Source organism: Vanrija pseudolonga, chromosome 6, assembly GCF_020906515.1.
Source record: "Vanrija pseudolonga chromosome 6, complete sequence".
Taxonomy (NCBI): Eukaryota; Fungi; Basidiomycota; class Tremellomycetes; order Trichosporonales; family Trichosporonaceae; genus Vanrija; species Vanrija pseudolonga.
The window spans coordinates 2,196,896-2,221,558 of NC_085854.1; the positions used below are offsets into that span (position 1 = coordinate 2,196,896).

A 24,663-nucleotide genomic window follows, 5' to 3' on the forward strand; every position below is an offset into this window, starting at 1 on the left:
AACTTGCCGCCGCTGACTGGCAGACTGGCTGGCATCACAACCGGAGCCTGACCGACGCACGCAGCCTGACGTCTCTTCCATCTCGTGGTGTTTTCTTCAAAACAGCATCCATCCATAACAACAACAACAACAAGTGACAATGCCACCAAAGGCAGCAGCAGCAAAGCCTCCCGCCGCCGCCGCCGAGGTCGATAATGGCGCCGATGTCGTGAGTCTGATGCCGAGTGCGATGGGCCAGTGCCATCCCAACCCCGCGGTATCGCCGCCCAGGGGTCCCGACGGCGGCCGCAGTTCGGTGCTGTACAATCATGTTTGCTGACGAGGTTGTGCACTCGTAACGTGATCACTACTCTACGCGGCACTCGGTTGGATAACACGCTTTTGCCTTGGCGCCTGGCTTTCTGATATCCCCTCGGTCCCCCCTCCGCCTCGGTCTTTGCTCGCCGACGGTGACGACTACGCACGACTACCGCCGACGCTGGGCTCACGCCGCATCTGCCCCCCCCTTGCTCTTGTGTCCCGGGTGTCTAAACTCTGTCGTCTATCGCCGAACCTCCACACCGCCTGCCTGCCCGCACCCGCCCCACACCACCACGCCCACACGCTGCTCATCGACCCGACCCCACCGCCGCCAACCTACCTATCTGCCTCGCTTGACCGCACGCTCGTTCTGGCTCTTTGCTTACACGATCAATCGTCGCATATCACCGACCACTTGTTGATAAATAACTATGCCACCCCAACAACGGCGCCGCCGCAACGCGTCAAACTCGCCATCCCCATCCATGTTACAGGACGACTCGTCTAGCCGCGGAGGCTCGGTGGCCCCGGAAACAGAGAACAACAAGTCGAGGTAGGGACAACGGATTGCGGCATGGTTGCTGACAATCCAGCTCGTCGGCGCAGATTCGCAAGGCGCAGAACCGTATCGCGCAGCGCGAGTTCCGACTGCGTAAGCAGGTGTGTATGATGTGTACCTCGTGATGAGGGTGGTGTGTGGTTTGTGCTGACACGTTCGTAGCAATACGTGAGTGGGGGACATGGTGGGCCGACTTTTGCCGCGGAGGCCCCACGGATGTCTTGTCTCATGTTTGTGGCGTCACTGACACTCGAGGTAGATCCGAGACCTTGAAGCCCGTGTAGAAATCCTCTCGGGCGACAAGGAGGAGCGCATCGAGCTCATGCTCCTCCTTGTCCGCAACCTCTTGCAGGAGAACAAGGAGCTTCGGACCATGGTGAAGAACATGGCGTCGTTTGTTGGCGAGGGTGAGCGAGCACCGGCCTCGCTTGGCACTAACATTCCAGGTCTTGGCTCATGCCTGCCGCGCCTGGGCCTCAACTCTGCCCAGCTGGATTCCATTCTCAACCGCGCCGACACTGATACGGCGTACGAGGCCTTTGTGGCGCTCAAGGCGAGCAAGGAGCTCGAAGCGGCCAACCCCGGCATCGAGATTGCTCCGCTCCGTAAGCGCTCCGAAACAATCTCAGGCTCGGCAGCCCCCGGGTCTGTGCCCAAGCGGAAACGTGCCGACAGCGTTACCACCAACACCATGTCGGTCACCTCTGGCGGCGACAAGCGGCCGCGTGGAGTGTCGCCGAGCGAGAGCGCCTCACACGCTGCCGCTGCCTCGCTCGTCGCCGGTGGCTTTGGCAACTGGGACTTTCTTTTTCCCGACCCAGCCAGCCTGGGGGGCGCCGTAGCTGGCCCTGGCCCGAGTAGCATCCAGTCTGGCGGCGGACAGCAGCTTGGTTTTCCTCCCAACACTTCGTACGGTGCCTATGGCGTCTTTCCCCCCATCAACCCTTCGGTGACAGGCTCTGGCGAGGGCGACACGCCCGAGTCTGACCGCCAGCGCAGCCTGCGCGCCGCTGTCGCTCACTTGACCAGCTCGACTGTTGAGAGGTCGCAGACGCCCAACATTACGACATTAGCCAACAACATGAGCTCTGCCCAGGTTGAGGAGCGCCGCAGGCTTCAGGAAGAGCTCCGGTTGAGCCTGGAGGGTGAGGAAGCTGCTGAGCGCAAGCTCGACGCTCTGCAACTTGTCACGTACCACCTGAACAAGTGAGGGCGGGCCTGAGGATGTCTGCTAATGTTGCAGCTTTCGCGTAAACGCAGAGTACTCGCTGCCGCCGTCCCTCCACCCTACGCCGGTGCAGCAGACGGTGCCGCACCAGCACGCGATTGACGGGATTCTCTTCCCAACAATCCGCGACCGGATGATTCTGCTGCGCGGGCGGTTCGACCTGGTGGAGGCGTTCCACATGTACATTAGTGACGTGAGTGGCAACGGGCGTGCTTCGCCTTGCTGTTGTGAGCCCGGCTGACTCTGGCAGTTCAATATTCACGGCGACGACGTGCTCGACCACCGCAACTGGGAGCCGTCTGAGCGGTGGCTGCGCGAGTTCCAGTGAGTCTTGCGACGCTTGTGTCGTGACGTTCGTCTCTGACAACCCAGGATCCTTGCCGACGGCGAGGTCTACGCCATTGCCAACAAGTGGCGGGTGCACCGCGGCCTGCCTCCGCTCGTGCGCGAGCCGGACTCGCCGCAGACGACGGTCGCATTGGCGGGGCTGACAGGCAACCTGTCTGCTCACTAGATATACTATTGTACATGTACAGGAGGAGGAAGGAGGGAAGAGGTGTCTTGTTGACGACGAAGCGCGAGGCGCACACACTATGCAGCTAATGCCGGATGAGCGTGTGCCGTGGTTGTGAACTTACGGGCAGAGTAGGTTGCGACGAGGTGAGCCCACATGTCCGAGGCACGCGAGTAAGTCTTGAGGCGCTCCTTGATATCGGGCGAGGCGACGGCACGCAGAATGGCCCCCTGGGCGAGGTGCTCGCGCTTGCGCCAATCAAGCCACTGCGCGCGCTGCTGGACGAGCAAGAGCTCGTTGCGCACGCGCGTGTCGGTCGACGTGCCGCGCGGCAGGGACTCGGCGGCAGGCAGCGCGGGCTCGACGAGGCCGGCACGCACGCTGCGGCTCCACTTCGAGTCGGAGGCGTACGGTTCCGCCTCGGTGCCCTGCACCACGGCCCAGAGGTCGGCGAGGAGGAAGTACTCTTCCATGGTGTCGCACCACGACGGGAAGGTCGCGGCGCCGAGGAGGCGTGACGGGCCGGCGGGGAGGCCTTGGGCGTCGAGCGACATGGCGTGCGGTGCGGTGGGGGATGTGTTCGCGGCCGACGGCGGAGGCAGGTGTGCGGCTGGGCCGGAGGGGTGAGAGGGAGAGGGAGAGGGCGGGGGGATACGCCCGCCGCCGAGAGTCAGGCCCAGCGAGCCGGCGGGGAGGAGGTCGAGGTGTGGTGTTGGCGATACTGGCGTTGGCAGTGATGACATGGCGCGGCGGTGGGTGGGTGGGGCGAGGATTGGAGGTGCAGCTATGTGCAGTGCAGGACCGTGCGTAGCACAACAGTCGTCGCTGTCTCGTCGCCCGACCACTCACGCCCCCGCCCCACCACCCTCCTTTGTTGACAAAACTACCGACGTGGGCGCCGTACAGGGTCGCGGCGGAGGTCGGTGGCGATGGCGACGGCGGCGTCACTCTCGCACCAAAACATGGATGTCGCGTGCGTCGTGCTGCGCCACGCGCCACATGCCACTGTGCGTGCCACGCGAGGCTGTCGCGACGACGTCGGCGTCGGACGTCGAGACGAGGGGCCCCTACCGCAGCATTACACCACCTGCATTATAGTCTAGATATCTACCTGCTCAGTCCTCGCCCCGGCGGTGCAGCACCGCCAGCTCAAGCTCCATCTCGGACACAAACTCGTCGAGATACCCCCTCTCCCACCTTGTCCACAGCCAGCCAATGTAGAGGAACGTTGCACCGGCGGCGCCGACGACGAATGCGACGAGCGTGAAGATGGGCTGGATCCACGGCTTGGGCTGCCACGCGCTGCCGATCGTGAGGCCGAGCGCGATCACTATCGCGAGGGGCACGAGCAGCGTCAGCTTGGTGCCGTAGCTCGCTGCTTCGCGCGTGTACGCCTTGATGTTGGTGACCGCCGCGCGGATCGCGCTGGCCGTCGCGCCAGACGAGTGGGCACGCGCGAGCTCGTACGCTGATGTCGGGGACGGGGGCACGTGCGAGTCCTCCGCGTCGAGTGAGAGCAGCGGCGCCGTGGCGCTGTAGTGCGTCTTTGGGGTCATCGGCTCGTCATGCCCCCGCGGGCCTGCTGACCCCTCGCCCTCTGGCGCCGCAGCGTCAATCTTGAACGTCGACGTCAGGCCAAAGTGGTCCGAGTAGGAAAAGTTCTCCCCCGGCACGAGCGAGTCGAGGACAACCTTCGACTCGGCGCAGTGGACCCGGTGAGCGCCGGTGGGGCCGCGGTAGAAGATGTAGTCTAGTCTCTTGCCGCCCTGCGCTGCGATACCCGCGGGGATCGGCTTGCCGTGCGACCACGAGTTGAGCGGCGAGTCGCACGTCACCCCGAGCGTCGTGAGCGCCTGGGCAGCCTGCAGGCCGACGGGGGCGGGGTCGTTGGCGTGCGGGTGGGTCTCGAGGAACGAGTCGGTCAGGCCGCCGTAGGTGCGTAGCAGCGAGATTGGCAGCGAAAAGGGCTGCGAGTTGAAGTCGCCCATCTGGGGGTGTGAGTACAAGCACACACTTCTCGCGTGGCCAGCACCAAGCCAGGCCGACTCACCACAAACACCCAGTGCCCCCTTGCCGCGCTCCCCCGCACCTCCGTGGCGAGCTGCCACGCCTGCGTAATCCTGTGCGTCTGGCGCGTCTCGGGCCCGCCCTCGCCCGCCGCGTGCATGTGTGTGTCCCACACCTCGATTGGGCCGAGCGTCGGGTGATCGAGCACGGCGCGTGCAGCCGCCTTGTTGACGAAAAAGTCGCCCGCGATCACCTCGCTCGGCCGGCCGGAGAGGTTATACGGCAGCGCGTGCGCCTCGAGGAAGGGCAGGCGGGAGAAGACGGCGAGGCCGGAGCCTAGTGCGCCGCTGGGGTTGTCAGCTGGTCTGGTCTGGTCTGGTCACGACGGGCGACGGACGGCGCTAGCTTGCACGTGTGTGCCATGGTACACTACGGCGTAGGTGGGTCATTCCACACCGCGCCGCCGCCACCGGCACCGACGAGGTGCTCGCTGCGCTCGCACACAGGCCACTTACGTGTGGTAGAACCGCGAGTACGGTAACACCCCCTGCACGTCGTCGCGGAACTGCACAAACTCCTCGTGGATCCATATCTCCTGCAGGCAGACGACGTCGTAGTCGGACTCTCGGAGGTAGTTTGCGATGGCGGCGAAGCGCGGCGCGCGGAGCTTGGAGATGAACGCCAGGCCCCTGCGGAGGCGTTAGCTTGATCGCGGTGTCGAACAACGCACCAGACGTTGAGCGAGAGGATCTTGAGCTCGCTGCTATTACTGTCGCTCATGGTGTGGGTGGTTGCAAGTTGGGACAATGATGGGGCATGGAGCTGTGTTGGCCTTTCTTGCTTGGGCCGACGTCATTAGCTTGCTTGGCTGGGCCGACTCTCGACTTGTCTTAACGGGAGGGCTGAATACGGTGCGAGACGAGGGAAGAAACTTGTGAAGAAGACACACAAACTCAGTCGCGAAGACGCATCGCGCGATGGCGAGCACGCGAGTATGCACAAAGACAACACGTTCATCGGCACTAGGCCATCGGTACAACAGCACACCACCAGCAGCGCACGAGCAAGCCCGTACGCCGCACTACAAATGTCGGCCGCCAACACCCCCAGCACCGGCACACCGCCCGTCGTCGCGCCGCAGATCCTTGCGGAACGGGCACCTCGGGGCGCAGTGTACAGGGCTAATAGGAGCGCGCCAGCTTGGCTATCGCTGGGCAGACCAGAGCCCCTGCGAAGAGGCCCTCCGTTTAGGTCTTGGAGACGGGAACGCGAGACCCAACATCGAGAGTGGGAGGGAATCGAACTTTTATGTCTCTGCGCGGGGCGTTAGCGGCCTGTGGGCTGTGCGCGCGGAGGGGGTGGATGGAGGGGGAGCCTGCGAGCTGCTGTCCCCACCATACTAGCACAAACTCACCCGTGGATTTTGTTCGAAGAGTAACTCGTGGATGCACACGCCGCCAACTTTTATGCCTGGCTGCAGAGTGGCAGAGGGGCGAAGGAAGGTCCCATCGCGCATGTTTGCTTCCGCTTCCGTCAACATGTGATGGCGCGACTGATGGAACCGCGCCTATTCGCAAGCCTAATCACCCCCATTACCCCGCATTTGCCGTTTACGTAGCTCTGGTTGAAACATGGCGACGGATGGTAAACAGCAAGCAGCCAGGCCAGGCTACGGAGGCATGCCGACAGACGCCGTTGACCGCGCCGCCGCCGCCGCCAGTGAACGCCTCGAGCACAAGCTCCCTCCTTGTTGAGATCCCTTCATTCATCACAAAGTATAGCATTAAACTAAACAGAGACGCGAGACGTGCACGCGACTCTCAACAATGCCAACATCATCCATCAACCGCATAAGACACGACTCGATGCAGAGCGCATCCAGTCTAGGTTGGCCAAGGCCACCAAGCCCCACAGTAAGTCTCCGCGCGCGCGGCACGTTCGTCATCATCGGCCGACAAGCGGCTGTCGTCGCCGCCGCCGCAGCGCTCGGGCGGACGCGCACAACTACGGCTACCGCGCCGCGATGAATGCGACATTGATCGCGCCGATGCACCGCTAACACCCCTCCCCGCAGTTCTCGACCACGACTACAGGCTCAAAGGTCAACCTCGCCGACTCGCACACGCTCATCTCGCGCAAAGACCTGCGCGCGTCCATCGCGTGCTTTGAAGATGTACGTGTGGCCAGTGCTATCGCACCACAAGGTGACTCACGCGCCACAGCTCATGGCCGCGGCCAAAGCGTACCGCAATGCCCTGCTCGCCATGTCTGGCGCGACGGCCGCGTTTGCCAGCGCGATGGAGGCGTGCTCGAGGTGAGTTACTCGTCGCCGCAACGGGCGATGATGTGATGGGGCGTGTACCGCCGCCGGGCGAAGCCGGAGGCGTGCTCCTGGGAGGCTGGGAGACGCCGCCGCCGCTGGTGGGCGGTGGGCCCGACATCGACGCATTACTAACGCGCACGCCCAGGGTCAAGGGATGTCGTGGTGCCAATGCTGCTCTGGCAGGAGGCGCTGGCCTGCAGTTCCTTATCTCGAACCACGAACAGATCCTCGCGGACACGGTGTATCGCCAGTTTGAGATCCCCCTGCTCGAGGCCCTAGACAATTACAAGCTCATCACGGCTGATCGCCTCGCGGCGTACGAGAAGGCGCTGCACCAGCAGAGCGACAAGATCCGGCGCACCGAAGCCGACAACATGAAGATTGGGCGCAGGCGCAAGCGTGACCTCAACCAGTTCAGGCAGGCGCTGGCCGACCTCCAGCGCCAGGTCGACGAGCTCGACGCCATCAAGCTCAACTACCACGAGGAGGTGCTCGAGTCGGAGGAGGAGGCGTGGGACACGGTGCTGGGCAAAGTCGCGTTTGTGATCCGCTCCCAGCTCGACTTCTACGAGAAGATTGCCGGCAAGGCGAGCGACCCGATCCTCGAGCCGCTGGTCATGAGCATTCCCGACCCCTTCGATGCGTACGGACCGCCCAAGGAGGAGGGGCAGATCTTTAGTGTGCTTTCCCCGTAAGTATGGCGATCATGGGATTGATTGGCACCGGGCGCGCGCCAGTGCCCCAGATCCCCAGAGCCCCCAGAACCCCGCTGACGTTTTCCCCCAGACTAGGACTCGACTCGGGCGCCACTCCCCCGACGCCGAACCTGACGAGAATCTCGCACCCCAGCTCGTCATCGTCCACGCCCCGCAACGCCTCCCCGTCCAAACTCACCGGCTTTTCGACACTGGCGCAGGCGCAGACGTCGGCCGTCGCGGCCGTCGCAGAGCGTGGCCTATGGGACGAGTCGTCAAACGGTCGTGCCCGGAGAGAATTGACCGTGATCGAGGAGCGCGACCCGATTTCGTCCAGCCCGGCGAAGAGCACCGACGCGTTGTCGCAATTGTCACAGGCTGAGACGTTGAAGGCGGACACGCTCAAGGCGAAGGAGGAGGCCGCTTCCGCCTCTGCCGCTGTGCCGTTCCCTGCGACGTCGAGCACCACCACTAGCGATGACCACGACGGCGATGGCGACAACCACGACCAGCCAACGGTAGACGAGGGATCAGCCAGAGGCTCGCAGCCCCCCGAGTCGACAAGCGGTTCACCTCCACGCCTTGACACGACAACGGCCCACGTCGAGGTGACAGCCTGACGCTTCCCCCTGGTGCAGCCAGCATCAACAGCATAACTACCCCACCGCGCACGCTCAACCGCGCACCTCTCCCAGCATTCTCATTGTACCTGCTCATCCGGACCCGGGCTCTTTTCTCTTTCTCTTCTCGTTGTTCTATCGATCCCATTGTAGCGTTGATCGCCGTCGTCCATATGCATCGTTGTCTAGTGTGTCTATGGCGTGAGCTGGCTGCGAGGCCAGCGTCCGGGCCTGTTTTCGTCGTCACCTCCTCTCCTACTCGGCCTTCTTGCTCACGCTGCCGTTGGCCTGCGCGGGGCCAGCACCAAACACCCAGCCCTCGCCCCAGCCACCCTCAGCCCCGCCGAGCTGCCAGCCGCCGATGCCGCCAACGCCGACCCACAGCCACTCGATGAGCCCGCGGACGCGGCCAAACACCGACTTGGGCTGCGTGCGCGGGATGTGCTCCGTGACGAGGTACCATGCGGCGCCGAACACAAGCCCGACGGCGTATCCAGCGAGCACCTGCGGGATGGAGTGGTATCGCAGCTCGTACCTGTCCTGTCAGCTGGTGCTGTCTACATGTGCTTCACACCAACTCACCTCGAGTACGCGACGGCAGCGGACCAGGCGACGACGCCGAACAGATAAATCCCCGTGCGCACCTTCCTGACCAGCGCGACCCGTGGGCTGGCAGCGGCGCGGGTATACCTCGACCGCAAGCTGAGTGCGTACCCCACCGCCCAGGCGACGACGAACGCGCCCGCCTGCGAGTGGCTAGAGGGCATGCCGTAGCCGTCGCCTACGTGCACCATGTCCGGATAGGGCCGGGGGGCCTTGAGCGCGCGCTTGAGGAGCAAGCTCAGCGCCTCGTTGACCACGCTCCCGGCTGCCAGGATAAGCAGCGACAGGCGCCGCCCGAACACCACGAGCGCGAAGTACGCTACGAAGAGGAAGATTGGCGAGAGGGACAGCAGCGCGAGCGGGACGCCCAAGGGCGACGCGCCGTCGTACACTATGTGCGTGAGGCTGAAGTGCTTGTCTGGGCCGTATGCGGACATTGTGGGGTGGTGGGTGAGAGGAGCAACAAGTGTGATGGACGAGGCAAGAGTTGGCGTGGCACAAGTTGAAGTTAGACCGCGCTGCTTGGGCCCCGCAAATTCCACTTGCAGGCGGCTGCGCCCAACGATGACGGCGGCGTGCAGATTCGACATTGTCAAGTGTCTCTCTCTTCTCTCACCCCACCACCGCGTCGGCCCCATCACACCCACTCGACCTCCCTCGGCACGCAGCAGAGGGGGGGCGGTCACTGTACTCGACTCGGACTCGATCGCTCGCATCGCGCAGCATCGCAATGTTGCCACCTGCGGCGCTCGCCTCGCCACCCGCCGTCGTTGCCGCCGATACGGCACCCGGCGGCGGCGCGGGCGATCATCTGCCCCACTGGCTCTTGTTCATCTGCGGCGTGTGCACGCTTGTCGGTGAGTGCGACGCGGAGTGGGGAGGTGGAAGCGGCGACTCACGCCCCAGCGACCGGCGTCAGCATCATGTCCATCTTCCTCCAGCTCAAGAACTACCGCATGCCGCAGCTCCAGCGCAACGTCGTGCGCATCATGGTCATGTGGGTCGTGTGGGTTGAGGGCTCGCTGACACCAGGGTGCCGCTGTACGCGACGTCGTCGCTCATCGCGCTCTACTCGCTCAATGCGGCCTTCTTCATCGACGCCGTGAGGGACCTGTACGAGGTGAGTCGCGACTATCCCGCAGTTCTGACCCCAGGCATTCGTCATCTACGCGTTCCTCCAGCTGCTCATCACGTACCTTGGTGGCGAGCGCGACCTCCTGCTGCGCCTGCGGGGACGCCCGCCCATCCCCCACCCGTTTCCAGTGTCCATCTTCCTCCGGCCAATGGACCCCAGCGACCCGTGGACGCTGCTGAACCTCAAGCGCGGCGTGCTGCGTGAGTAGTACAAGGCAACCGTCGTCTGACAGTGCAGAGTATGTCCAGATCAAGCCGCTCCTCGTCGTCGCGACAGCCGTCATGAAGGCAACCAACACGTACCACGAGGGCGACTTCAAGCTCACCTCGGGATACACGTGGGTCACGGTCGCGTACAACATCAGCATCTCCCTCAGTCTCTACTGCCTCGCCATGTTCTGGGTCGCCGTCAACAAGGACCTCAAGCCGTTCCGGCCCATCCGTGAGTTTGGCCACCGTGGCCATGGTGCCCGTGCGCAGCAGCTGACGTCGACGACAGCCAAATTCCTGTGCATCAAGGGCATCCTCTTCTTCTCCTTCTGGCAGGGGGTGCTCATCTCGTTCCTCGTGTCCGTCGGCGTCATCACAAAGGTCGGACCGTACACGGACCCCGAGCACATGTCACTTGCGATTGTCGACTCGCTCATCTGCCTCGAGATGCCCGGCTTTGCTATCGCCCACGTGAGGATGCCCGTCTCGTGAAGCTCGCTAACCTTGCAGCAATACGCCTTCCAGGCATCGGATTACATCGACCCGACTCTCAAGCACGCTGCGCGGCTGCCATTCTGGTACGCATTCAGGGACGCTTTTGGCGTGAAAGACGTGTGGGAAGACATCAAGTACACTTTCCGCGCACGGGGCGTGTCTTACAAGGCCTACGAGGCGGCCGATGGCGGTATCCACCACGACGACGGCCGCATGAAGCGCATTCGGGCTGGACTTCGTTACTCTAAGGGCGGAAAGGCAAAGTACTGGATCAACGCACCAGGTGTCGTCAACGCTCCAGGGCAGGACGGCTCCGCCCGCCGTTCGGGCAATGGCTCTGAGCGTGCTTCCCTTATCCCGAAGACGTACGGCGCCGTCGAGCAGGGCAGAACAAGTCCAAGTGCTTATGACTCGTCGAGCGACTCGGATCTCTCGGACGCCGCGAGCCTCGACTTTGACTCGGTCAGCGAAGGCGAGGACGCTCTCTACGCCCGTGCCAGGCGGATAGGATACGCCGGCTTCCCCAACGTCGACGTCAGCAAGGAGCAAGAGCAGCGCCGCCGGTGGGCCGAGGAGGAGGGCTTCTTGTCTGGACGAGTTGCCCGCCGATCTTCGGATCCGCACACGCAGCAGCAGGGTCCTAGCCAGCCGGTGCGCCGCAGTGCTAAGAACAAGGGCCGAGGCAAGGGAACCTCGCGCAACGGCGTGTATGGCGCCTGGGCCGACACGGCGACAGGAGCACCGGGCCCTGCACCGGCTGAGGTCGACGACGCTGCGTTTGATGGCGAGAACGAGAACCCTGGCGCGTGGCGAACCGGCGGTGAGGAGGACACATCGTTGCGGTGGACGAAGAAGCGTCTGGCGCCACCGTCTACAGCACCGCGCGCGCCTCCTCCGTCATCGGTGGTGCCGACCCGCTTCGTACTGGAGAACACGCCGGAGCCCGAGGCCGAGCCCGACCGCGCGGACGCGGTGGACCTGATTACCGAAGAAGTCATTGAAGAGGAGAACCTGGGCGAGCGTGAGCGCCGTCGCAGCCTGAGGGCCAAGGCGCTTGCTACTGACGGCTTTACGCCGTCGCGCTCGCGGCAGGGGAGCAACACTACGTCGGCGCCGAGGTCTCGCCAGGGCAGCAACGCACGCTTGGTTGATGCGCCGCGTTCTCGGCAGAGTGGCTCCGGCACGGCGTCGCGTTCGTCGGTTGAGCAGCTGCGCGAGCCTGCAAGAGTCCTGGAGCCCGCAGCGGCACCACCGCCTCCACCGGCCCCCGCACCAGAGCCCAAGTCCCAGCCGCTTCCGAAGGCCAGTTCATCCAAGCCCATCAACCAACCGAGCGCACCAAGCGCACCGACACGCCGCGTGCAGAATGTCTCGAGCACGTCGACGGCGTCAAACAAGTCGGCGTCCAACTCGGCCGCCAACTGGGGCTCGCAGGCAACAGCATTCCCCAAGTCTCCCGACGCCGACGACGAGCCAACCTCTTTCCGCGCCTCGTCATTTAGAGTGCCGTCGTACGCCAAGTGGTCCAACCCGGACGACAACCCATGGGCATAGAGTTTTGCTACTGTATTCACCTGATGCATGTTATGGTTTATGGGTGGTGGATGGGAAGGTGTAAGGGCCGACTGTCGAGTACCTTGCACGTATGCTGTCAGCGTCCAAGCACGATATCTTGTGCTTGTCGCGTCCACATAACATCAGCAACACATTCTTGGTGGAGGCGGGGCACCACTGAAATTTTGGCTCCGCTCGTACACTGATCTGATATTTTGACCTTGCCACCAGAAAGTCGCAACTCTCATCTCATCTCATCATAACCCCAGCAACATGCCGCGCCCCGCCTCCGGCGCGCCAGCTTTCGGGAGCACCTGGGCGTCGCTCGCCCCACCACTGACACCATGGATCGCGGACGTGATCGCCGCGCAGGGGTTCAGCAACATGACGCCCGTGCAGGCCGGCACCATCCCGCGCGCGCTCAAGAACCAGGACTGCGTCGTCGAGGCCGTTACGGGCTCGGGCAAGACGCTGGCGTTTGTCGTGCCTGTGCTCGAGCGCATCGTGCGGTCGGAGCACAAGTATAAGCGGGGGGAGGTGGCTGCGATTGTGATTGCGCCGACTAGGTGGGTGACGAGTCGCCGTCTGAACCCAGGCTGACCGCCGCAGGGAGCTCGCAGCCCAGATCCACGAAGTGTTCACCATGTTCCTCTCGACGCTTGTCCCGCCCCCGCCGTCGCCCGTCGACGGGGAGGAGCAGCCGACCCCGATCGGCGAGTACCCTCTGCCCCTGCTGGTGACCTCGGGCACGAGCGACCCCTACGCGGCCTTCCTGAACACGAGCGCGAACATTATCGTCGGCACGCCGGGCCGACTGGCGTCTTTCCTCCTCTCGCCGCGCGGCATGAGCGCCGTGCGCGTCGGCAACATTGACGCGCTCGTGCTCGACGAGGCGGACCGGCTGCTCGGCGCGCCCGACCACAGGCGCGACGTCGAGCGCATCATGCGCCACTTGCCCAAGCAGCGCCGCACGCACCTCTTCAGCGCGACCATGACCGATGCGGTCGAGGACCTCGTCGGCATCGGCCTGCGTAACCCCGTGCGCATCGTCGTCAACCTCAAGGACAAGCGCATGGCCAGCGAGGCGAACGGGACGGGCGAGCGCCGCGTGCCCATGACGCTGCAGAACAGGTTCCTCGTCTGTGGGCCGGCGGAGAAGACGCTCCAGCTCGTCAGGGTGCTCCGCCGCGAGGCGGGCGAGTACGAGTCGGCCAAGATGATCATCTACTTTTCTACCGGTGCCGCGGTCGACTACTTCTACAGGGTGGGTTCGGGCATCCTGGTTGTGCTGACCCGCCAGATTCTGTCCAAGCTGCCCGCGCTGTCAAACTTCCACTTTGCGTCGCTGCATGGTGATCTTCCGCCCCGCGCACGCGAGGCGTCCCTATCGTCTTTTACATCACACGCGTCGTCGCATCTCTCGCCAGCAGTGCTGCTGTGTACTGACGTCGCGGCCCGCGGCGTCGACTTCAACGACATCGACACGGTCATCCAGTACGACCCGCCGACGGACCCCAAGACGTTCAGCCACCGCGTCGGCCGTACCGCGCGCGCTGGGCGTTCGGGACGCGCCGTGGTGCTTCTCACACGCGGACGCGAGGAGCAGTACGTCGAGTTCCTCAAGGTCCGCAAAATCCCGCTTGTGCGCCAGGCGTACATCACTGCTGAGCTTGGCGACGCCGAGACTGCCCCTGAGCCGCCGGTTGACGCCGACGCACTCGACCTGCTCAAAACGATCCGCGACGTCGTCCTCACCGACCGTGACCTCGCCGACCGCGGTGCCAAGGCACTTGTATCTAGCGTGCAGGCATACACCAAACATGAGGCGAGCTTCATCTTCCGGCCAGCCGACATCGACTACGCCGCGCTGGCGACCAGCTTTGGTCTCCTTCGTATCCCCACTATGCCCGAAGTGCGCTCGTGGCGCAAGAGAATAGAGAAGGCCGAGGCGAAGCGTGAAAAGGGCGAGGCACCCGATGACGAGGACTACACGCCGCCTGTGCCCTGGACCGACGCCGAGGTCGACTGGGACACGTTTGCCTACGCTTCGAAGCAGCGCGAGTCGGCGCGTATTGTCGCTCTCGCTGAGAAGAAGAAGAAGCGGGAGGAAGCCGGTGCCGAAGACGAGGCGCGTCGCAAAAAGCGCAAGATTGAGGCCGGCATCCGTGAGGCGTGGTCCAACCAGAAGGACCGCAAGGCACGACGAGAGGAGCGCCACGACAAGAAGGACAAGAAGAAGCAGGCCGAGTGGGAGCGCAAGCAGGCTGCCGGAGAGGCCACTGAGCAGGACGCACCTGTGCTGCGTGCCAAAAAGGCCAAGGCCAAGAAGGAGGACAGCGACGAGAGCGATGACGACATGGGCGAGGACTACCGTGCGCTGAGGCGCGAGGTGAATTCTGAACGTGCGGCGCGCAAGGCCACGTCGACCAAGCGCGAGGCGGTGGGCATGTTTGACGACCTCGACTAAGCGTCGTTTGCTTGGCTGTATCACTAGTATACCTTGCATTGTACACTACTACCCCCCATGCATCGTGCGTCAAGAGGCAGAAGAAGGTCAGTGCCGCCACTGATAGCGATCGACGTATCGGATCGCACGTGACTAAAGTGGGGGTGAGATTTAAGTGACCCACCCCTGTCGCCGCTCCCTGTGACGCTCACTCGCTGCTCGCTGCTGCCGTGCTCATCGACAACGACAGAGCAACAGCCATCACACCCCTCTATCGGTCAGTCACCCGCGACCACAACACCCACAAGAACCACAGCCCACCATGTCTCGCAGCGGCGCCCTCGACGACTCGGAGATCCAGTCCGAGATGAACAAGATGGTGCGTGGGGTGTAGAGGGTGGGGCGGCGTGCAGCCTGGCGACGGCGGCACGTTCGCTCCCCCCGCCGCATGACTCCCCGGCTAGGCTAACCCCCCCAGGTCGCGTTCATCTCGCAGGAGGCGCGTGAGAAGGCCCGCGAGATCCAGGTCAAGGCCGACGAGGAGTTTGCGATTGAGAAGGTGCGCGCGGAAGGGCTTGGGATTGACGAGGCGACCGAGGCGCAGCTCACACCTTGCCCCAGGCCAAGATTGTCCGTCAGGAGTCGCTCGCAATAGATGCGCTGTACGAGAAGAAGCGCAAGCAGGCCGAGGTCGGATGGAAGATGTGAGTGGAGAGGTGGTGGGGCCGGCCCGGCGGCTGCTCGGCGCAGGTGGTTGCGTGCGCCGAGTGTTATCGGCCGTGGTGGTGCCCAGTCCTAACACCTCACAGCGCCCAGTCCACCGCCCTCAACCAGTCGCGCCTCGAGGTCCTCCGCAAGCGCGACGAGCACCTCCAGACGCTGTTCGAGAACGCTAGCGGCAAGGTCAAGGCGCTCGCCGACGGCAAGGACTACCCCGCGGCCGTTGAGGCGCTCATCCTCGAGGTGGGTGCGGGCTCTGGAGGGGATCACCCACAAATATGCTCACACACGCCCAGGTCCTGCTCCTCCTCCTCGGAACCGACGTTACCATCGCCCACCGCCCCAAGGACAAGGCGCTCGTGCAGAAGGCGTCCAAGGGCGCGCTCAAGCAGTACAAGGAGATTGCGGGCCTCGAGTCGACCGTCACGTTCGAGGACACCATCTCGGACGACTCGGCCGGCGGCGTTATCGGCTCGACGCTCCAGGGCAGGATCAAGGTGGACAACACGCTGGCTGAGCGTCTGAAGATTCTCGAGGAGAAGGTGGGTAGGAGGGAGGGCCGTCAGGCCCGCCGAGCTCAGCCTGGCACAGCAACTGACACACCCAGATGCTGCCCGAGCTCCGTGAGGACCTCTTTGGCAAGAACCCCAACCGCAAGTTCTACACTGTGAGTGCTGTTTTGCTGTTCGAGCTCAGCACTAACCCCACCGCAGTAAATAAACCGTTGTTAGCCCGGTCTGTTAGATGCACTGAATAGCTTTGCAGGCTCAGATGAAAGGATATATTGAGCGGGTGGGGGTGGGCTGAGGCAACGACGCTGGACTTATGAGTGCAGCAAAGATGCTGCACGGCTTGCGCCGTGGCGGACGCGACGCGAGACACTAACCGCGACGTACACGCGTACTCACCTCGTCCAACTCCCCCACCTCCACTCTCCCACGTCACAGTCTCAAGTGAGTGGCTGCAGGTCCGTGCACTCGCAGCCGGCAACCGTGGCAGGCGGCTCCGCTACCGGCCCAGCACCGGCACCAGTGCCGCGTCGGCATGTCGCCGAGCCGTGCGGCGACCTCGGGCGGGCTGAGCAAAGCCAAGGCGGGCAAGGAAGCGACAACGACGGAGATGCTGGCGTCGAGAGTGAGCTGCTGACTGTGGTCCGGCGCCACGGGCCACGGGCCGGTGCCGCATCTCCGTCTTGTCGTCACGACGCAGAGTGTGTGCCGAGCGCTGCCATTAACCTCTGTCTCGAGAGCATTAGGATGCACAATCGCAGCCCATTAGCCCTGCCACACCACACGGCCAATGACTAACGGCCTCCTCGTCATTTCACGTGACACGGACACTTTTCCACCCATCGTACCATAATTTTACGGGGTTGCAAGTGGCATCTCCGCGCGCCGCGCAAACAAGCTCCCTGAGGGGAGGGGGGCCGACGCGTACCGCGCGCCAGTGCGGCGACCCCCACCCACCACATGCATAACAGGCTTGCCTTTTACTCCACTCTCGACTTTGTCTCTCTCTCTCTTCACCCACCCCCTACCAACATGTCTGGACCCGCGAGCAACCTGCGCGCGCGCAAGGTCGAGTCGAACGGTAACGGCAAGGCCGCGGCCAACGGCAACGGCTTGTCGAACGGCAATGGCAACGGCCACGCTGCCCCCGCCGAGTCGGAGGGCAAGTCGCGCGCGGTGCGCCACGGCGCCATCCCGACGGCGTACGGACAGCAGATGGACAAGAAGCTCGACGAGCACGAGAGCTACGAGTTTGGCGGGCCCGTCGGCGTGACGGCCATGATGGTCGGCTTCCCCATCCTCATGTACTACCTGTGGATCTGCCTGTGGTACTATGACGGCGCGCTCGTGCACCCTCGCTCGCTCGACGACATCCGCCCCTTCCTCGAGCGCATGTGGGCGCACGCGTACGAGGGAGCGTACCCCACCAAGTTTGCCTGGGGCACGTACCTCGGCCTGACGGCCATCCAGCTCACGTTTGCGTGGGTCCTCCCCGGCATGATGCAGTGGGGCCTGCCGGTCCCCTCGCTCGGCTACGAGACGCTGCTGTACAAGTGCAACGCGCTCGCGTCGTGGTACTGCACGCTCGTGCTCGCCGCCGTCCTCCACCTCACGGGCGTCTACCGCCTCCCCTGGATCATTGAGAACTACGGCCCGATCATGACGGTCGCGATCATCACCAGCTTCACCGTCTCGGCCACGATCGACATCCTCGGCCGCACAGCCCACTACGGCGGCAAGCCCCTCCGCATGTCGGGCGTGCTCGTCTACGACCACTTCATGGGCGTGTCGCTCAACCCCCGCCTCGGCCCCATCGACCTCAAGATGTTCGCCGAGGTCCGCGTCCCCTGGGTGCTGCTCTTCCTCATCTCGCTGTCCGGCGTCGTCAAGCAGTACGAGGACCTCGGCTACCTCACCTACAACATGTTCCACATGCTGCTCGCCACCGGCCTGTACATGAACGCATGCGCCAAGGGCGAGCAGATGATCCCCCAGACCTGGGACATGTTCCACGAGAAGTTTGGCTGGATGCTCATCTTCTGGAACATGGCCGGCGTCCCCTTCACCTACTGCTACCCGACCATCTACATGACGCGCTCCAGCCCCGACACGTACCGCTTCCCCTGGTGGGGCAACGTGCTCATGTTTGTCACGCTCCTCACGTGCTACTACATTTTCGACACGTCGATGAGCCAGAAGTCGGCCTTCAAGATGCAGCAGCAGGGCGAGTACAAGCCCCGCAAGGCCTTCCCCCAGCTCCCCTGGGCCGAGGTCAAGGACCCCGAGTTTATCCAGACCAAGCACGGCAACAAGCTCCTCATCTCGGGCTGGTGGCAGTTTGCCCGCAAGATCAACTACACGGCCGACTGGTTCCAGGCGCTCACCTGGGGCCTCACTGCCGGCTTCAACACCCCCATCACCCTCTTCTACCCCATCTTCTTCCTCGCTGTCCTCACCCACCGCTGCGGCCGTGACTTTGAGAAGTGCGAGCGCAAGTATGGCGAGGACTGGGTCGCCTACTGCAAGGTCGTCAAGTGGAGGTTTATCCCCTACGTCTACTAAGAGCCGACGCGTATGCTTGCGAGCATCGCGAGCGAGCACGAGGTGTGGTCCAGTACCCCACTCGACGTCGGCTGTAGCGACCTGATCCGTTAGACGTTGTGGCGCCACCCTCCCCCATTGGCCAGTCTCCCCTGGCTGGCCACATACCCCCCAACCATCTATCTATAGCTGTAGCTATATGCAAGCATTGAACAGAACGCGCGAGCCATGAGTGGAGATGCATTACAATGAGATGACAACATGCGTGGCCCGTGGCCTTGTCTTTTTTTTGTTTGAGGATGACGGTCCCACCGCCTGCGATCCACCTTGGTGCTCCTCCTACTCGTCGCGCTTGGTCCGCACGACGCCGTCGGCGCCACCGCACTCCTCCCCAGACGAACTAGCACGGGGGTACACTGCCGGCTCGTCGACGACCTCGGGCTTGCGGCCTGCAAACCCGAACAGCGACTGGCGCAGCCACTCGGTCACGCCCTCGCCGGGCAGGGGGCGGATCGTCTCGACCTCGTGGTGCGCAATGAGGCCCGAGTACGGCGAGAACGAGTACAGCGACGACGTGTGCCAAGTCGCCTCGTTGTGTGGCGGGAGGCGTGGCCGGCCGTGCAGCGTGAGGAGGATGCGGATTTGGCGCTGGCGCGCGGACGGTGGAGCGTGCGCCGTGCTCGACGCCGATGATGGCGGGATGGGCGAGACGGACATGCGTTCAAGCGACGTCTTGAGGTCGGTGTGGAGGGCTGGATCACGTCAGACTCGCTGGTATTTCGTCAGCCACGCCCCACCCACCCTGCATTCCATTCCGCGCAATCGTAAACGCCATAGTGTAACCGTGCAGGCTCGACACCTTGAACGGCAAAGGCGCAGGCAGCTTGAGAGTCACGTTCTTGGAGTAGATCTCGGGCGGGAACAGGTTGCGGTCGCGCGCGGCCGGGTCGAAGAGCAGCGGCAGCGTCTCGCGCAGGTGCAGCATGCCGCGCGCGACGCGCATCTCCCACTCGCGGTCGTCGACCTCGTCTTCGAGGCTGGGCGGCTTGTCGGGGTGGTTTGGGTTTGGCGTCGGGGGCGGGGAGAAGAACCCGGGCGGGCGGTGCGCGAGGAGCGAGAGGGGGCGGCGGGTCGGAGGGGGTGGGATGATGGGGAGCGCTCGGGTTGCCGACGACAGCGGCGTTAGGCGCGAGCTCGACGCGCAGCACGGCGAGCCGCATAGCCTGCCCGCGCGGGATAGCTGTCGTGTTGCGCTCATCGTGGGATGATGGGCAGCGAGAAGGTTACCCCAGCCCGAGACTTGGGCTTCGGCACAGATCGTCGTGCCGAGCGGCGAGCCGGCGGAGTGGCGGCGGCCAACGACGTCACGTGTGATGCAACACTTGAATGGTTTCCCACGGTGGCACAGGGAGGGATCTGCTGAGATTAGGAGCGCTATTGGCCTTGTGCACCTTTTTCGCTGGACCGACGCACGCCTACCCCTGCAACCTCTCGCTCCCGGTGTCGGTAGCGAGCTCGTTCCTCCCAGCTTGTCGAGATCTTCGCCTCGGCTACTGATCCGTGACGGACCCACTGATGGGTTGCCCCAACCCACTCTGTGGCACCGCCGTCGACTCACTCATCGTCATGGTAGATCTTGTACAGACGCGCGATATCACTAGACGCGATGCATACAAGCCTTGGCAGGTCCAAAATAACGCGTATCCTAAGGCTATGCCACTCGGACCGAGCAAGGTACCGCAGTCCATGGCGTCCCATGCGCCCCCACGCGCTCCCATGCTGACTGACGGCCGCTCACGCGCCGCGCGCCGACAATCACGCTCGGCCTCGGTGTGTGTCCGGCCCAGCTTCCGGTACTTGCTGCGCGCTGTGGACAGCAGCGGTCAAGTCGAGCGAGGCGCAGATGGGCCCCCGCAAGCACGCTGCACAGCTTTCAGGGGGGACGCGGTATCAGTAGAGCGTGCGCACCGCGTTTTCGGCGTCTTGTCGCGTGTGTCTTGCAAGCCTCGGCCTGCTCCGAGCACGCCGACACGGCCATCAAAGCGCTCGCGAGGCCCAGGTCGGCGCAGGTGTGTGCGTGATTGGCCGCTGGTAGGGGCGGGAGAGACGCGGGGCGGGGCGACTCGGTGCAGGATACTCCTGTCGAGCGGTTCGGTGCGGTGGTCGGCGCCGTCTGTTACCGCCGCCTGGGTGGACACGTGCAGGCTGAATCGTAATTTTTGGGCCCATTTTCGGTGGCGGTCAGTGTCCGCAGGGTCGCTTGGGTCGGCACCTGATAGCTGGCCAGAGGCAGTGTCGTGGCATTGTGTCGGGCCGTACTATGGGCCCTTCGCTCCCGACCAGGGTCCCGGCGACTCGCGATCACAGCAATGGCGGTCGTAGAGCGTGCCGTGCAGCCTGCAGTGCAGTTAAGCGAGCCGAGGTGACTGCAGGCAGGCATCGCGGGGTTGTGCCTGCGCGGAGCAGAGCAGAATGCATGCTGGCATGGCATCACGTCGGTACCTGGAGGGCTCTGTGGAGCGGTCGTCGGGTTGCCGTGTTTGACCCGACGCCTGTGACGTCGGCTCCCTGCCTAGACAGCAAGGGCAGAAAAAATGTGGCTCAATGCGTGTGTAGCCGGTGATAGCAACAGCCACCAGCGGGTGGGTTGTAACCCCAACGTCGTGATATATAAACACGGGGGTTGGTGGTGAAGAGGATGAAGCCCCACACTCAGATCAGCCCGCGCCAAGAGCAAGCAGCTCCACTACCCTCCCTCTCTTCGACCTAGCCCCACTACCCCCACACCCACGCCATGTCCTCAACCCCCAGCACGGCGGGCGCCACGCCCGCAGAGATCGAGGCATACCTCGACCAGTTCAACTTTACTGGCGGCAACCCGACGTCCAAGGACCTCGCGCCGTCGATTATCTTCTCGGTTATTGTGAGTGGCGCGCGCAGGCTCAGTGACAAAAAAAAAACCCCTCCACTGACATCCGCCGCAGTACTGCATCCTCCTCGCTGTCATTACCTGGCGCTGGGCCGCGCCCACGACCCGCACGCGCCTGCTCATCCGCCCGACCATCTTCATCGTCATCCGTATCGCCTCCTGGGTGCTCCGCGCCGTCATGTCCAAGACGCAGTACGGCACTGGCGAGCTGATCGCCGAGCTGGTCTTCATCTCGATCGGTTTCCTGTTCATCATCTCGCCCGTCATCGACATGTGGCGCCGTCACGTCCTGTCCGCGGTCGCCAAGAACGAGCGCCCCCAGTGGCTCCTGCGCCTCACCAACCTCTCGCAGATCACGCTTATTGCCGCCATCATCACGGCCACTATTGGCGGCTCGCTCGTCGGCACGTCGGTCAAGACCGAGACCATCACCGGCCTCCGCAAGGCGTCCTACGTCCTCTCGCTCGCCGTCGTCGTCCTCGCCCTCATCGGCATCATGCGCACCCACCGCAAGTTCCACCTCGAGAAGCGCGGCACCTACCTCCTCATCGCCATCTCCATGTTCTGCATGGTCTGCGGCGTCTACCGTGTCGTCCAGATCTTCACCACCGACCCCAAGGACCCCGTCCGCAACTACATCACCTTCTACATCCTCCAGGGCGCCATGGAGGTGTGCGCCACCATCCCCATGCTCGCCATCAACATCAACGAGTGGTTCCCCGGAGAGCAGGGCGCCGCCGTCCGCTCGCACGACTCCGAGTCGGGCTACCCCATGACCGAGCACCAGCACAAGTAGAGCGTGTGCGCCGCAGCCGCAGTAACCCACATAGACAGCCTGCCTACGGGCACGGCCTAATTCGCCCCGCAGATACATACCCCCATAGATGCCAATACTGTCATGTACCTGTATCATTTGAGTATCCGATGGAAAGAAGAAGATACAGCAGCCGAGCGACGACGACAGATTAAGCGACGATAAGATGTGGCAGCAAGTGCCAAGACTTGGCGATGTGGCTCTCAAACGTCGGGGGCGGTGCAACGACAACCGACTCTCCGACCACCGTCCGTTTCGTCTTTGCCCGCATGCTTGCCCTGCATTCCTTGGCACGCAGATCGTGCACATCGAGATAGGCAGAGGGCATCCCTGGGATAAGACAAGAGGTGTAGATTAGATAGCAGGAGCTCCACCACACGTGGCCGCGACCACGTCACCCCGTCATCACCTCCCCGCGGCCGGTGGCGGACGCGAGGGGGAGCGAGAGCGTGTCTCGGTGGGTGGCTCCACCCGCAGCACGATCTCGGTCAAAGCCTCGCCTGCCACATCATGCATACTGTTTGGGCGTATTCCATGCCCTAGTTCCTGTTCGAGCGACTCTGGAGACCCCTCAATCCCAGGCTGCACTACTTCTGATTGCAGCGCACCCCGTCCGTGCGCAGCGCCGCGTTCTTGTACTCCTTCTTCTCGATACCCTTGTTCGTGGGGCGAATGTCGCGGTCGAAAATCGCGAGTGGGAGGCCCATGGTCACGCACGCGTTCGGCACGTCGACCATGGCCGCGACGTGCGCCTCGACCGGCGCGGCGGAGAGCAGGAGATCTGGGGAAAGTCAGTCGGTGAGTGGGGTATGGTCGCGCCACCCACGGGCCTGCTCCTTGCTGTAGCCCAGGCGGCGGAGGTAGTCCATCGCGTTGAGCGCCGCCTGCTTGTACGCGACCGTCGCGTCCATCGAGTACTGCTTGCCGTCGCCGTTGACGTCTGGGTGGGGGAGTGAGTGTGGCGTGGCGGACAAATCGGCAGGTGACTCACCGACGGAGATTCCCTCGAAGATGAGCTGCTCGTGGTATCGCGGGTCAATGGGCGAGGGCTGGGGTGTGAGCTCACTCTGTCGTATCAGTAAGCTTACAAGGAAGATGGGCTGCTTGAGCCCGAGAAGCTTGACGCCGTCTTTCATGACCGAGCACTTGAGCGTGATAATGCCGGCCTGGTGGGTGAGTTCCGCCTTCTCAGCTGCTACCCACCATCTCGATGGCGCCGCAGAACGACAGCTCGCCGTCGCCTTGCGAAAAGTGCAGGTCGCCGACGGCGAGGTTGGCGCCGTCGACGTACACGGGGAAGAAGCAGCGCGAGCCGCGGGAGAGGTTCTGGGGTGTCAGTGGCTATTGAACAGAACAATCAGCCAGCCGCCCACCTTGATGTCGACGTTACCGCCGTGCTCGCGGCCAGGAATCGTCCTCGCGCCCTCAGCGTAAATCTTCTCGCGCACCTTGTCCGGCAAGTCCTGGCCGACATACGCGCCCGTCGACAGCGGGGTCAACGCGACGGCGGGCACGCACTCGCCCTTGGCGGCGACGAGGCCGCGCTCGCGCTCGTTCCAGGTATCCAGCAGCGCCTGGCTCGGCGCGGTGCCGATCAGCCCTGGGTGGGGGATGCCCGCGAAGCGCACGCCGGGGATGTGCCGGCTGCTCGCGTAGATGCCTTCAAAGTCCCACACTGCCTTGGCGGCCTTTGAGTCTGGGGTGAGCTCATCCTCCACAATCGGCAAGCTCACCAAAGTCGGTGCTGAAGAGGCCCCCGCCGTTCGTCTCTGGTGGTTAGCTCCGTCCAGCACTGGTGCCACCCACTTTCAAACACGCCAGTGTAGCCCCACTGCATCTGCGGGAAGGGCGTGACGTCGAGAATGTCGACGACGAGCACGTCGCCCGGCTTGGCGCCCTCGACGGCTACGGGGCCAGTGAGGTTGTGGATCTTGGTGAGGTCGACGTCCTGCTGGGTGAGCGATGACCAGCTACATCCCACCCACCCTGATGTCGTCGGCATCGTCATTGTTGAGGATCTGGCCGCCCGTCCAGTCGTGGCATTCGAGCTTGAAGACGTCACCCTCGGCGACGGTGGCGACGGCGGGGATGTCGGGGCTGAGTGGGAGTGAGCGCGATGAGAGAAGGAAGATGCGAGAAGGGGGAATAGAAGACACCCTATCCCCCTTCCCCTCCCAACTCACTGCCAGCGGTTGAAGAGACCCGCCTGCTGGTCGGCAGGCTTGAATGGGTCGACCTGGGGTCAGCGGTGTCAGCGCCACACGGCAGCTCACCTTGACGAGGGTGGGGTGCTCAAGGGCCATGGTGCGTGTGTATGTTAGAGTATGTGCGAGTAGTTAATGCAAGTGGGCTGCGCAGCAGCAACCCAAGACATGCCCCCCATGTCTTAAATACCAGCGAACTACGTCCAAGACACAGTGAACCAGTGGGAACAAGCCAAGCCGGTTCAAAGTCAGATGATA

General features: G+C 63.6%; 12 protein-coding genes across 12 annotated transcripts; 7 read left to right on the forward strand and 5 right to left on the reverse strand.

Moving 5' to 3' along the window:
• The first annotated feature begins 87 nt into the window (after positions 1–87).
• On the forward strand, positions 88–2,696 carry LOC62_06G008657 (uncharacterized protein). The gene is made up of 8 exons (XM_062775199.1): positions 88–208; positions 795–853; positions 894–960; positions 1,119–1,266; positions 1,306–2,065; positions 2,103–2,280; positions 2,338–2,411; positions 2,460–2,696. The coding sequence occupies exons 1-8, from the start codon at positions 140–142 to the stop codon at positions 2,599–2,601; spliced, it is 1,497 nt and encodes a 498-aa protein (XP_062631183.1). The 5' UTR covers positions 88–139; the 3' UTR covers positions 2,602–2,696.
• Positions 2,679–3,155, reverse strand: LOC62_06G008658 (uncharacterized protein; the record flags this gene model as incomplete). The annotated part of the gene is made up of 1 exon (XM_062775200.1): positions 2,679–3,155. One exon carries the CDS (start codon positions 3,153–3,155, stop codon positions 2,679–2,681), a length of 477 nt encoding a protein of 158 aa, XP_062631184.1.
• A 530-nt stretch (positions 3,156–3,685) lies between these two features.
• css1 (Inositol phosphosphingolipids phospholipase C) lies at positions 3,686–5,418 on the reverse strand. Its single transcript, XM_062775201.1, has 4 exons — positions 5,339–5,418; positions 5,124–5,297; positions 4,652–4,955; positions 3,686–4,589 (listed from the first exon to the last, which is right to left on the reverse strand). Exons 1-4 carry the CDS (start codon positions 5,386–5,388, stop codon positions 3,717–3,719), a joined length of 1,401 nt encoding a protein of 466 aa, XP_062631185.1. The 5' UTR covers positions 5,389–5,418; the 3' UTR covers positions 3,686–3,716.
• A 959-nt stretch (positions 5,419–6,377) lies between these two features.
• Positions 6,378–8,425, forward strand: IVY1. The gene is made up of 5 exons (XM_062775202.1): positions 6,378–6,521; positions 6,683–6,781; positions 6,831–6,922; positions 7,077–7,622; positions 7,718–8,425. The coding sequence occupies exons 1-5, from the start codon at positions 6,435–6,437 to the stop codon at positions 8,244–8,246; spliced, it is 1,353 nt and encodes a 450-aa protein (XP_062631186.1). The 5' UTR covers positions 6,378–6,434; the 3' UTR covers positions 8,247–8,425.
• Positions 8,426–8,493: 68 nt separating this feature from the next.
• On the reverse strand, positions 8,494–9,286 carry Dolpp1 (Dolichyldiphosphatase 1; the record flags this gene model as incomplete). Its single annotated transcript, XM_062775203.1, has 2 exons — positions 8,494–8,781; positions 8,829–9,286. 2 exons carry the CDS (start codon positions 9,284–9,286, stop codon positions 8,502–8,504), a joined length of 738 nt encoding a protein of 245 aa, XP_062631187.1. The 3' UTR covers positions 8,494–8,501.
• Positions 9,287–9,430: 144 nt separating this feature from the next.
• SPAC30D11.06c (Transmembrane protein) lies at positions 9,431–12,272 on the forward strand. The gene is made up of 7 exons (XM_062775204.1): positions 9,431–9,706; positions 9,756–9,846; positions 9,882–9,969; positions 10,004–10,184; positions 10,222–10,425; positions 10,483–10,664; positions 10,704–12,272. The coding sequence occupies exons 1-7, from the start codon at positions 9,580–9,582 to the stop codon at positions 12,240–12,242; spliced, it is 2,412 nt and encodes an 803-aa protein (XP_062631188.1). The 5' UTR covers positions 9,431–9,579; the 3' UTR covers positions 12,243–12,272.
• Positions 12,273–12,500: 228 nt separating this feature from the next.
• On the forward strand, positions 12,501–14,786 carry SPB4 (ATP-dependent rRNA helicase SPB4). The gene is made up of 3 exons (XM_062775205.1): positions 12,501–12,808; positions 12,852–13,506; positions 13,543–14,786. Exons 1-3 carry the CDS (start codon positions 12,516–12,518, stop codon positions 14,707–14,709), a joined length of 2,115 nt encoding a protein of 704 aa, XP_062631189.1. The 5' UTR covers positions 12,501–12,515; the 3' UTR covers positions 14,710–14,786.
• A 112-nt stretch (positions 14,787–14,898) lies between these two features.
• On the forward strand, positions 14,899–16,197 carry VHA26 (V-type proton ATPase subunit E). The gene is made up of 7 exons (XM_062775206.1): positions 14,899–15,067; positions 15,167–15,247; positions 15,310–15,392; positions 15,498–15,651; positions 15,705–15,950; positions 16,016–16,075; positions 16,122–16,197. Exons 1-7 carry the CDS (start codon positions 15,011–15,013, stop codon positions 16,122–16,124), a joined length of 684 nt encoding a protein of 227 aa, XP_062631190.1. The 5' UTR covers positions 14,899–15,010; the 3' UTR covers positions 16,125–16,197.
• Positions 16,198–16,949: 752 nt separating this feature from the next.
• sts1 (Delta(24(24(1)))-sterol reductase) lies at positions 16,950–18,479 on the forward strand (the record flags this gene model as incomplete). Its single annotated transcript, XM_062775207.1, has 1 exon — positions 16,950–18,479. The coding sequence occupies one exon, from the start codon at positions 16,950–16,952 to the stop codon at positions 18,477–18,479; it is 1,530 nt and encodes a 509-aa protein (XP_062631191.1).
• A 201-nt stretch (positions 18,480–18,680) lies between these two features.
• Positions 18,681–19,728, reverse strand: LOC62_06G008666 (uncharacterized protein). The gene is made up of 2 exons (XM_062775208.1): positions 19,260–19,728; positions 18,681–19,210 (listed from the first exon to the last, which is right to left on the reverse strand). Exons 1-2 carry the CDS (start codon positions 19,714–19,716, stop codon positions 18,798–18,800), a joined length of 870 nt encoding a protein of 289 aa, XP_062631192.1. The 5' UTR covers positions 19,717–19,728; the 3' UTR covers positions 18,681–18,797.
• A 1,441-nt stretch (positions 19,729–21,169) lies between these two features.
• On the forward strand, positions 21,170–22,294 carry LOC62_06G008667 (uncharacterized protein). The gene is made up of 2 exons (XM_062775209.1): positions 21,170–21,381; positions 21,443–22,294. The coding sequence occupies exons 1-2, from the start codon at positions 21,253–21,255 to the stop codon at positions 22,181–22,183; spliced, it is 870 nt and encodes a 289-aa protein (XP_062631193.1). The 5' UTR covers positions 21,170–21,252; the 3' UTR covers positions 22,184–22,294.
• A 403-nt stretch (positions 22,295–22,697) lies between these two features.
• Positions 22,698–24,617, reverse strand: fmdA_1 (Formamidase). Its single transcript, XM_062775210.1, has 11 exons — positions 24,475–24,617; positions 24,385–24,437; positions 24,187–24,298; positions 24,008–24,149; positions 23,935–23,970; positions 23,575–23,897; positions 23,405–23,527; positions 23,290–23,367; positions 23,193–23,250; positions 23,028–23,141; positions 22,698–22,982 (listed from the first exon to the last, which is right to left on the reverse strand). The coding sequence occupies exons 1-11, from the start codon at positions 24,502–24,504 to the stop codon at positions 22,789–22,791; spliced, it is 1,263 nt and encodes a 420-aa protein (XP_062631194.1). The 5' UTR covers positions 24,505–24,617; the 3' UTR covers positions 22,698–22,788.
• Positions 24,618–24,663: the final 46 nt, after the last annotated feature.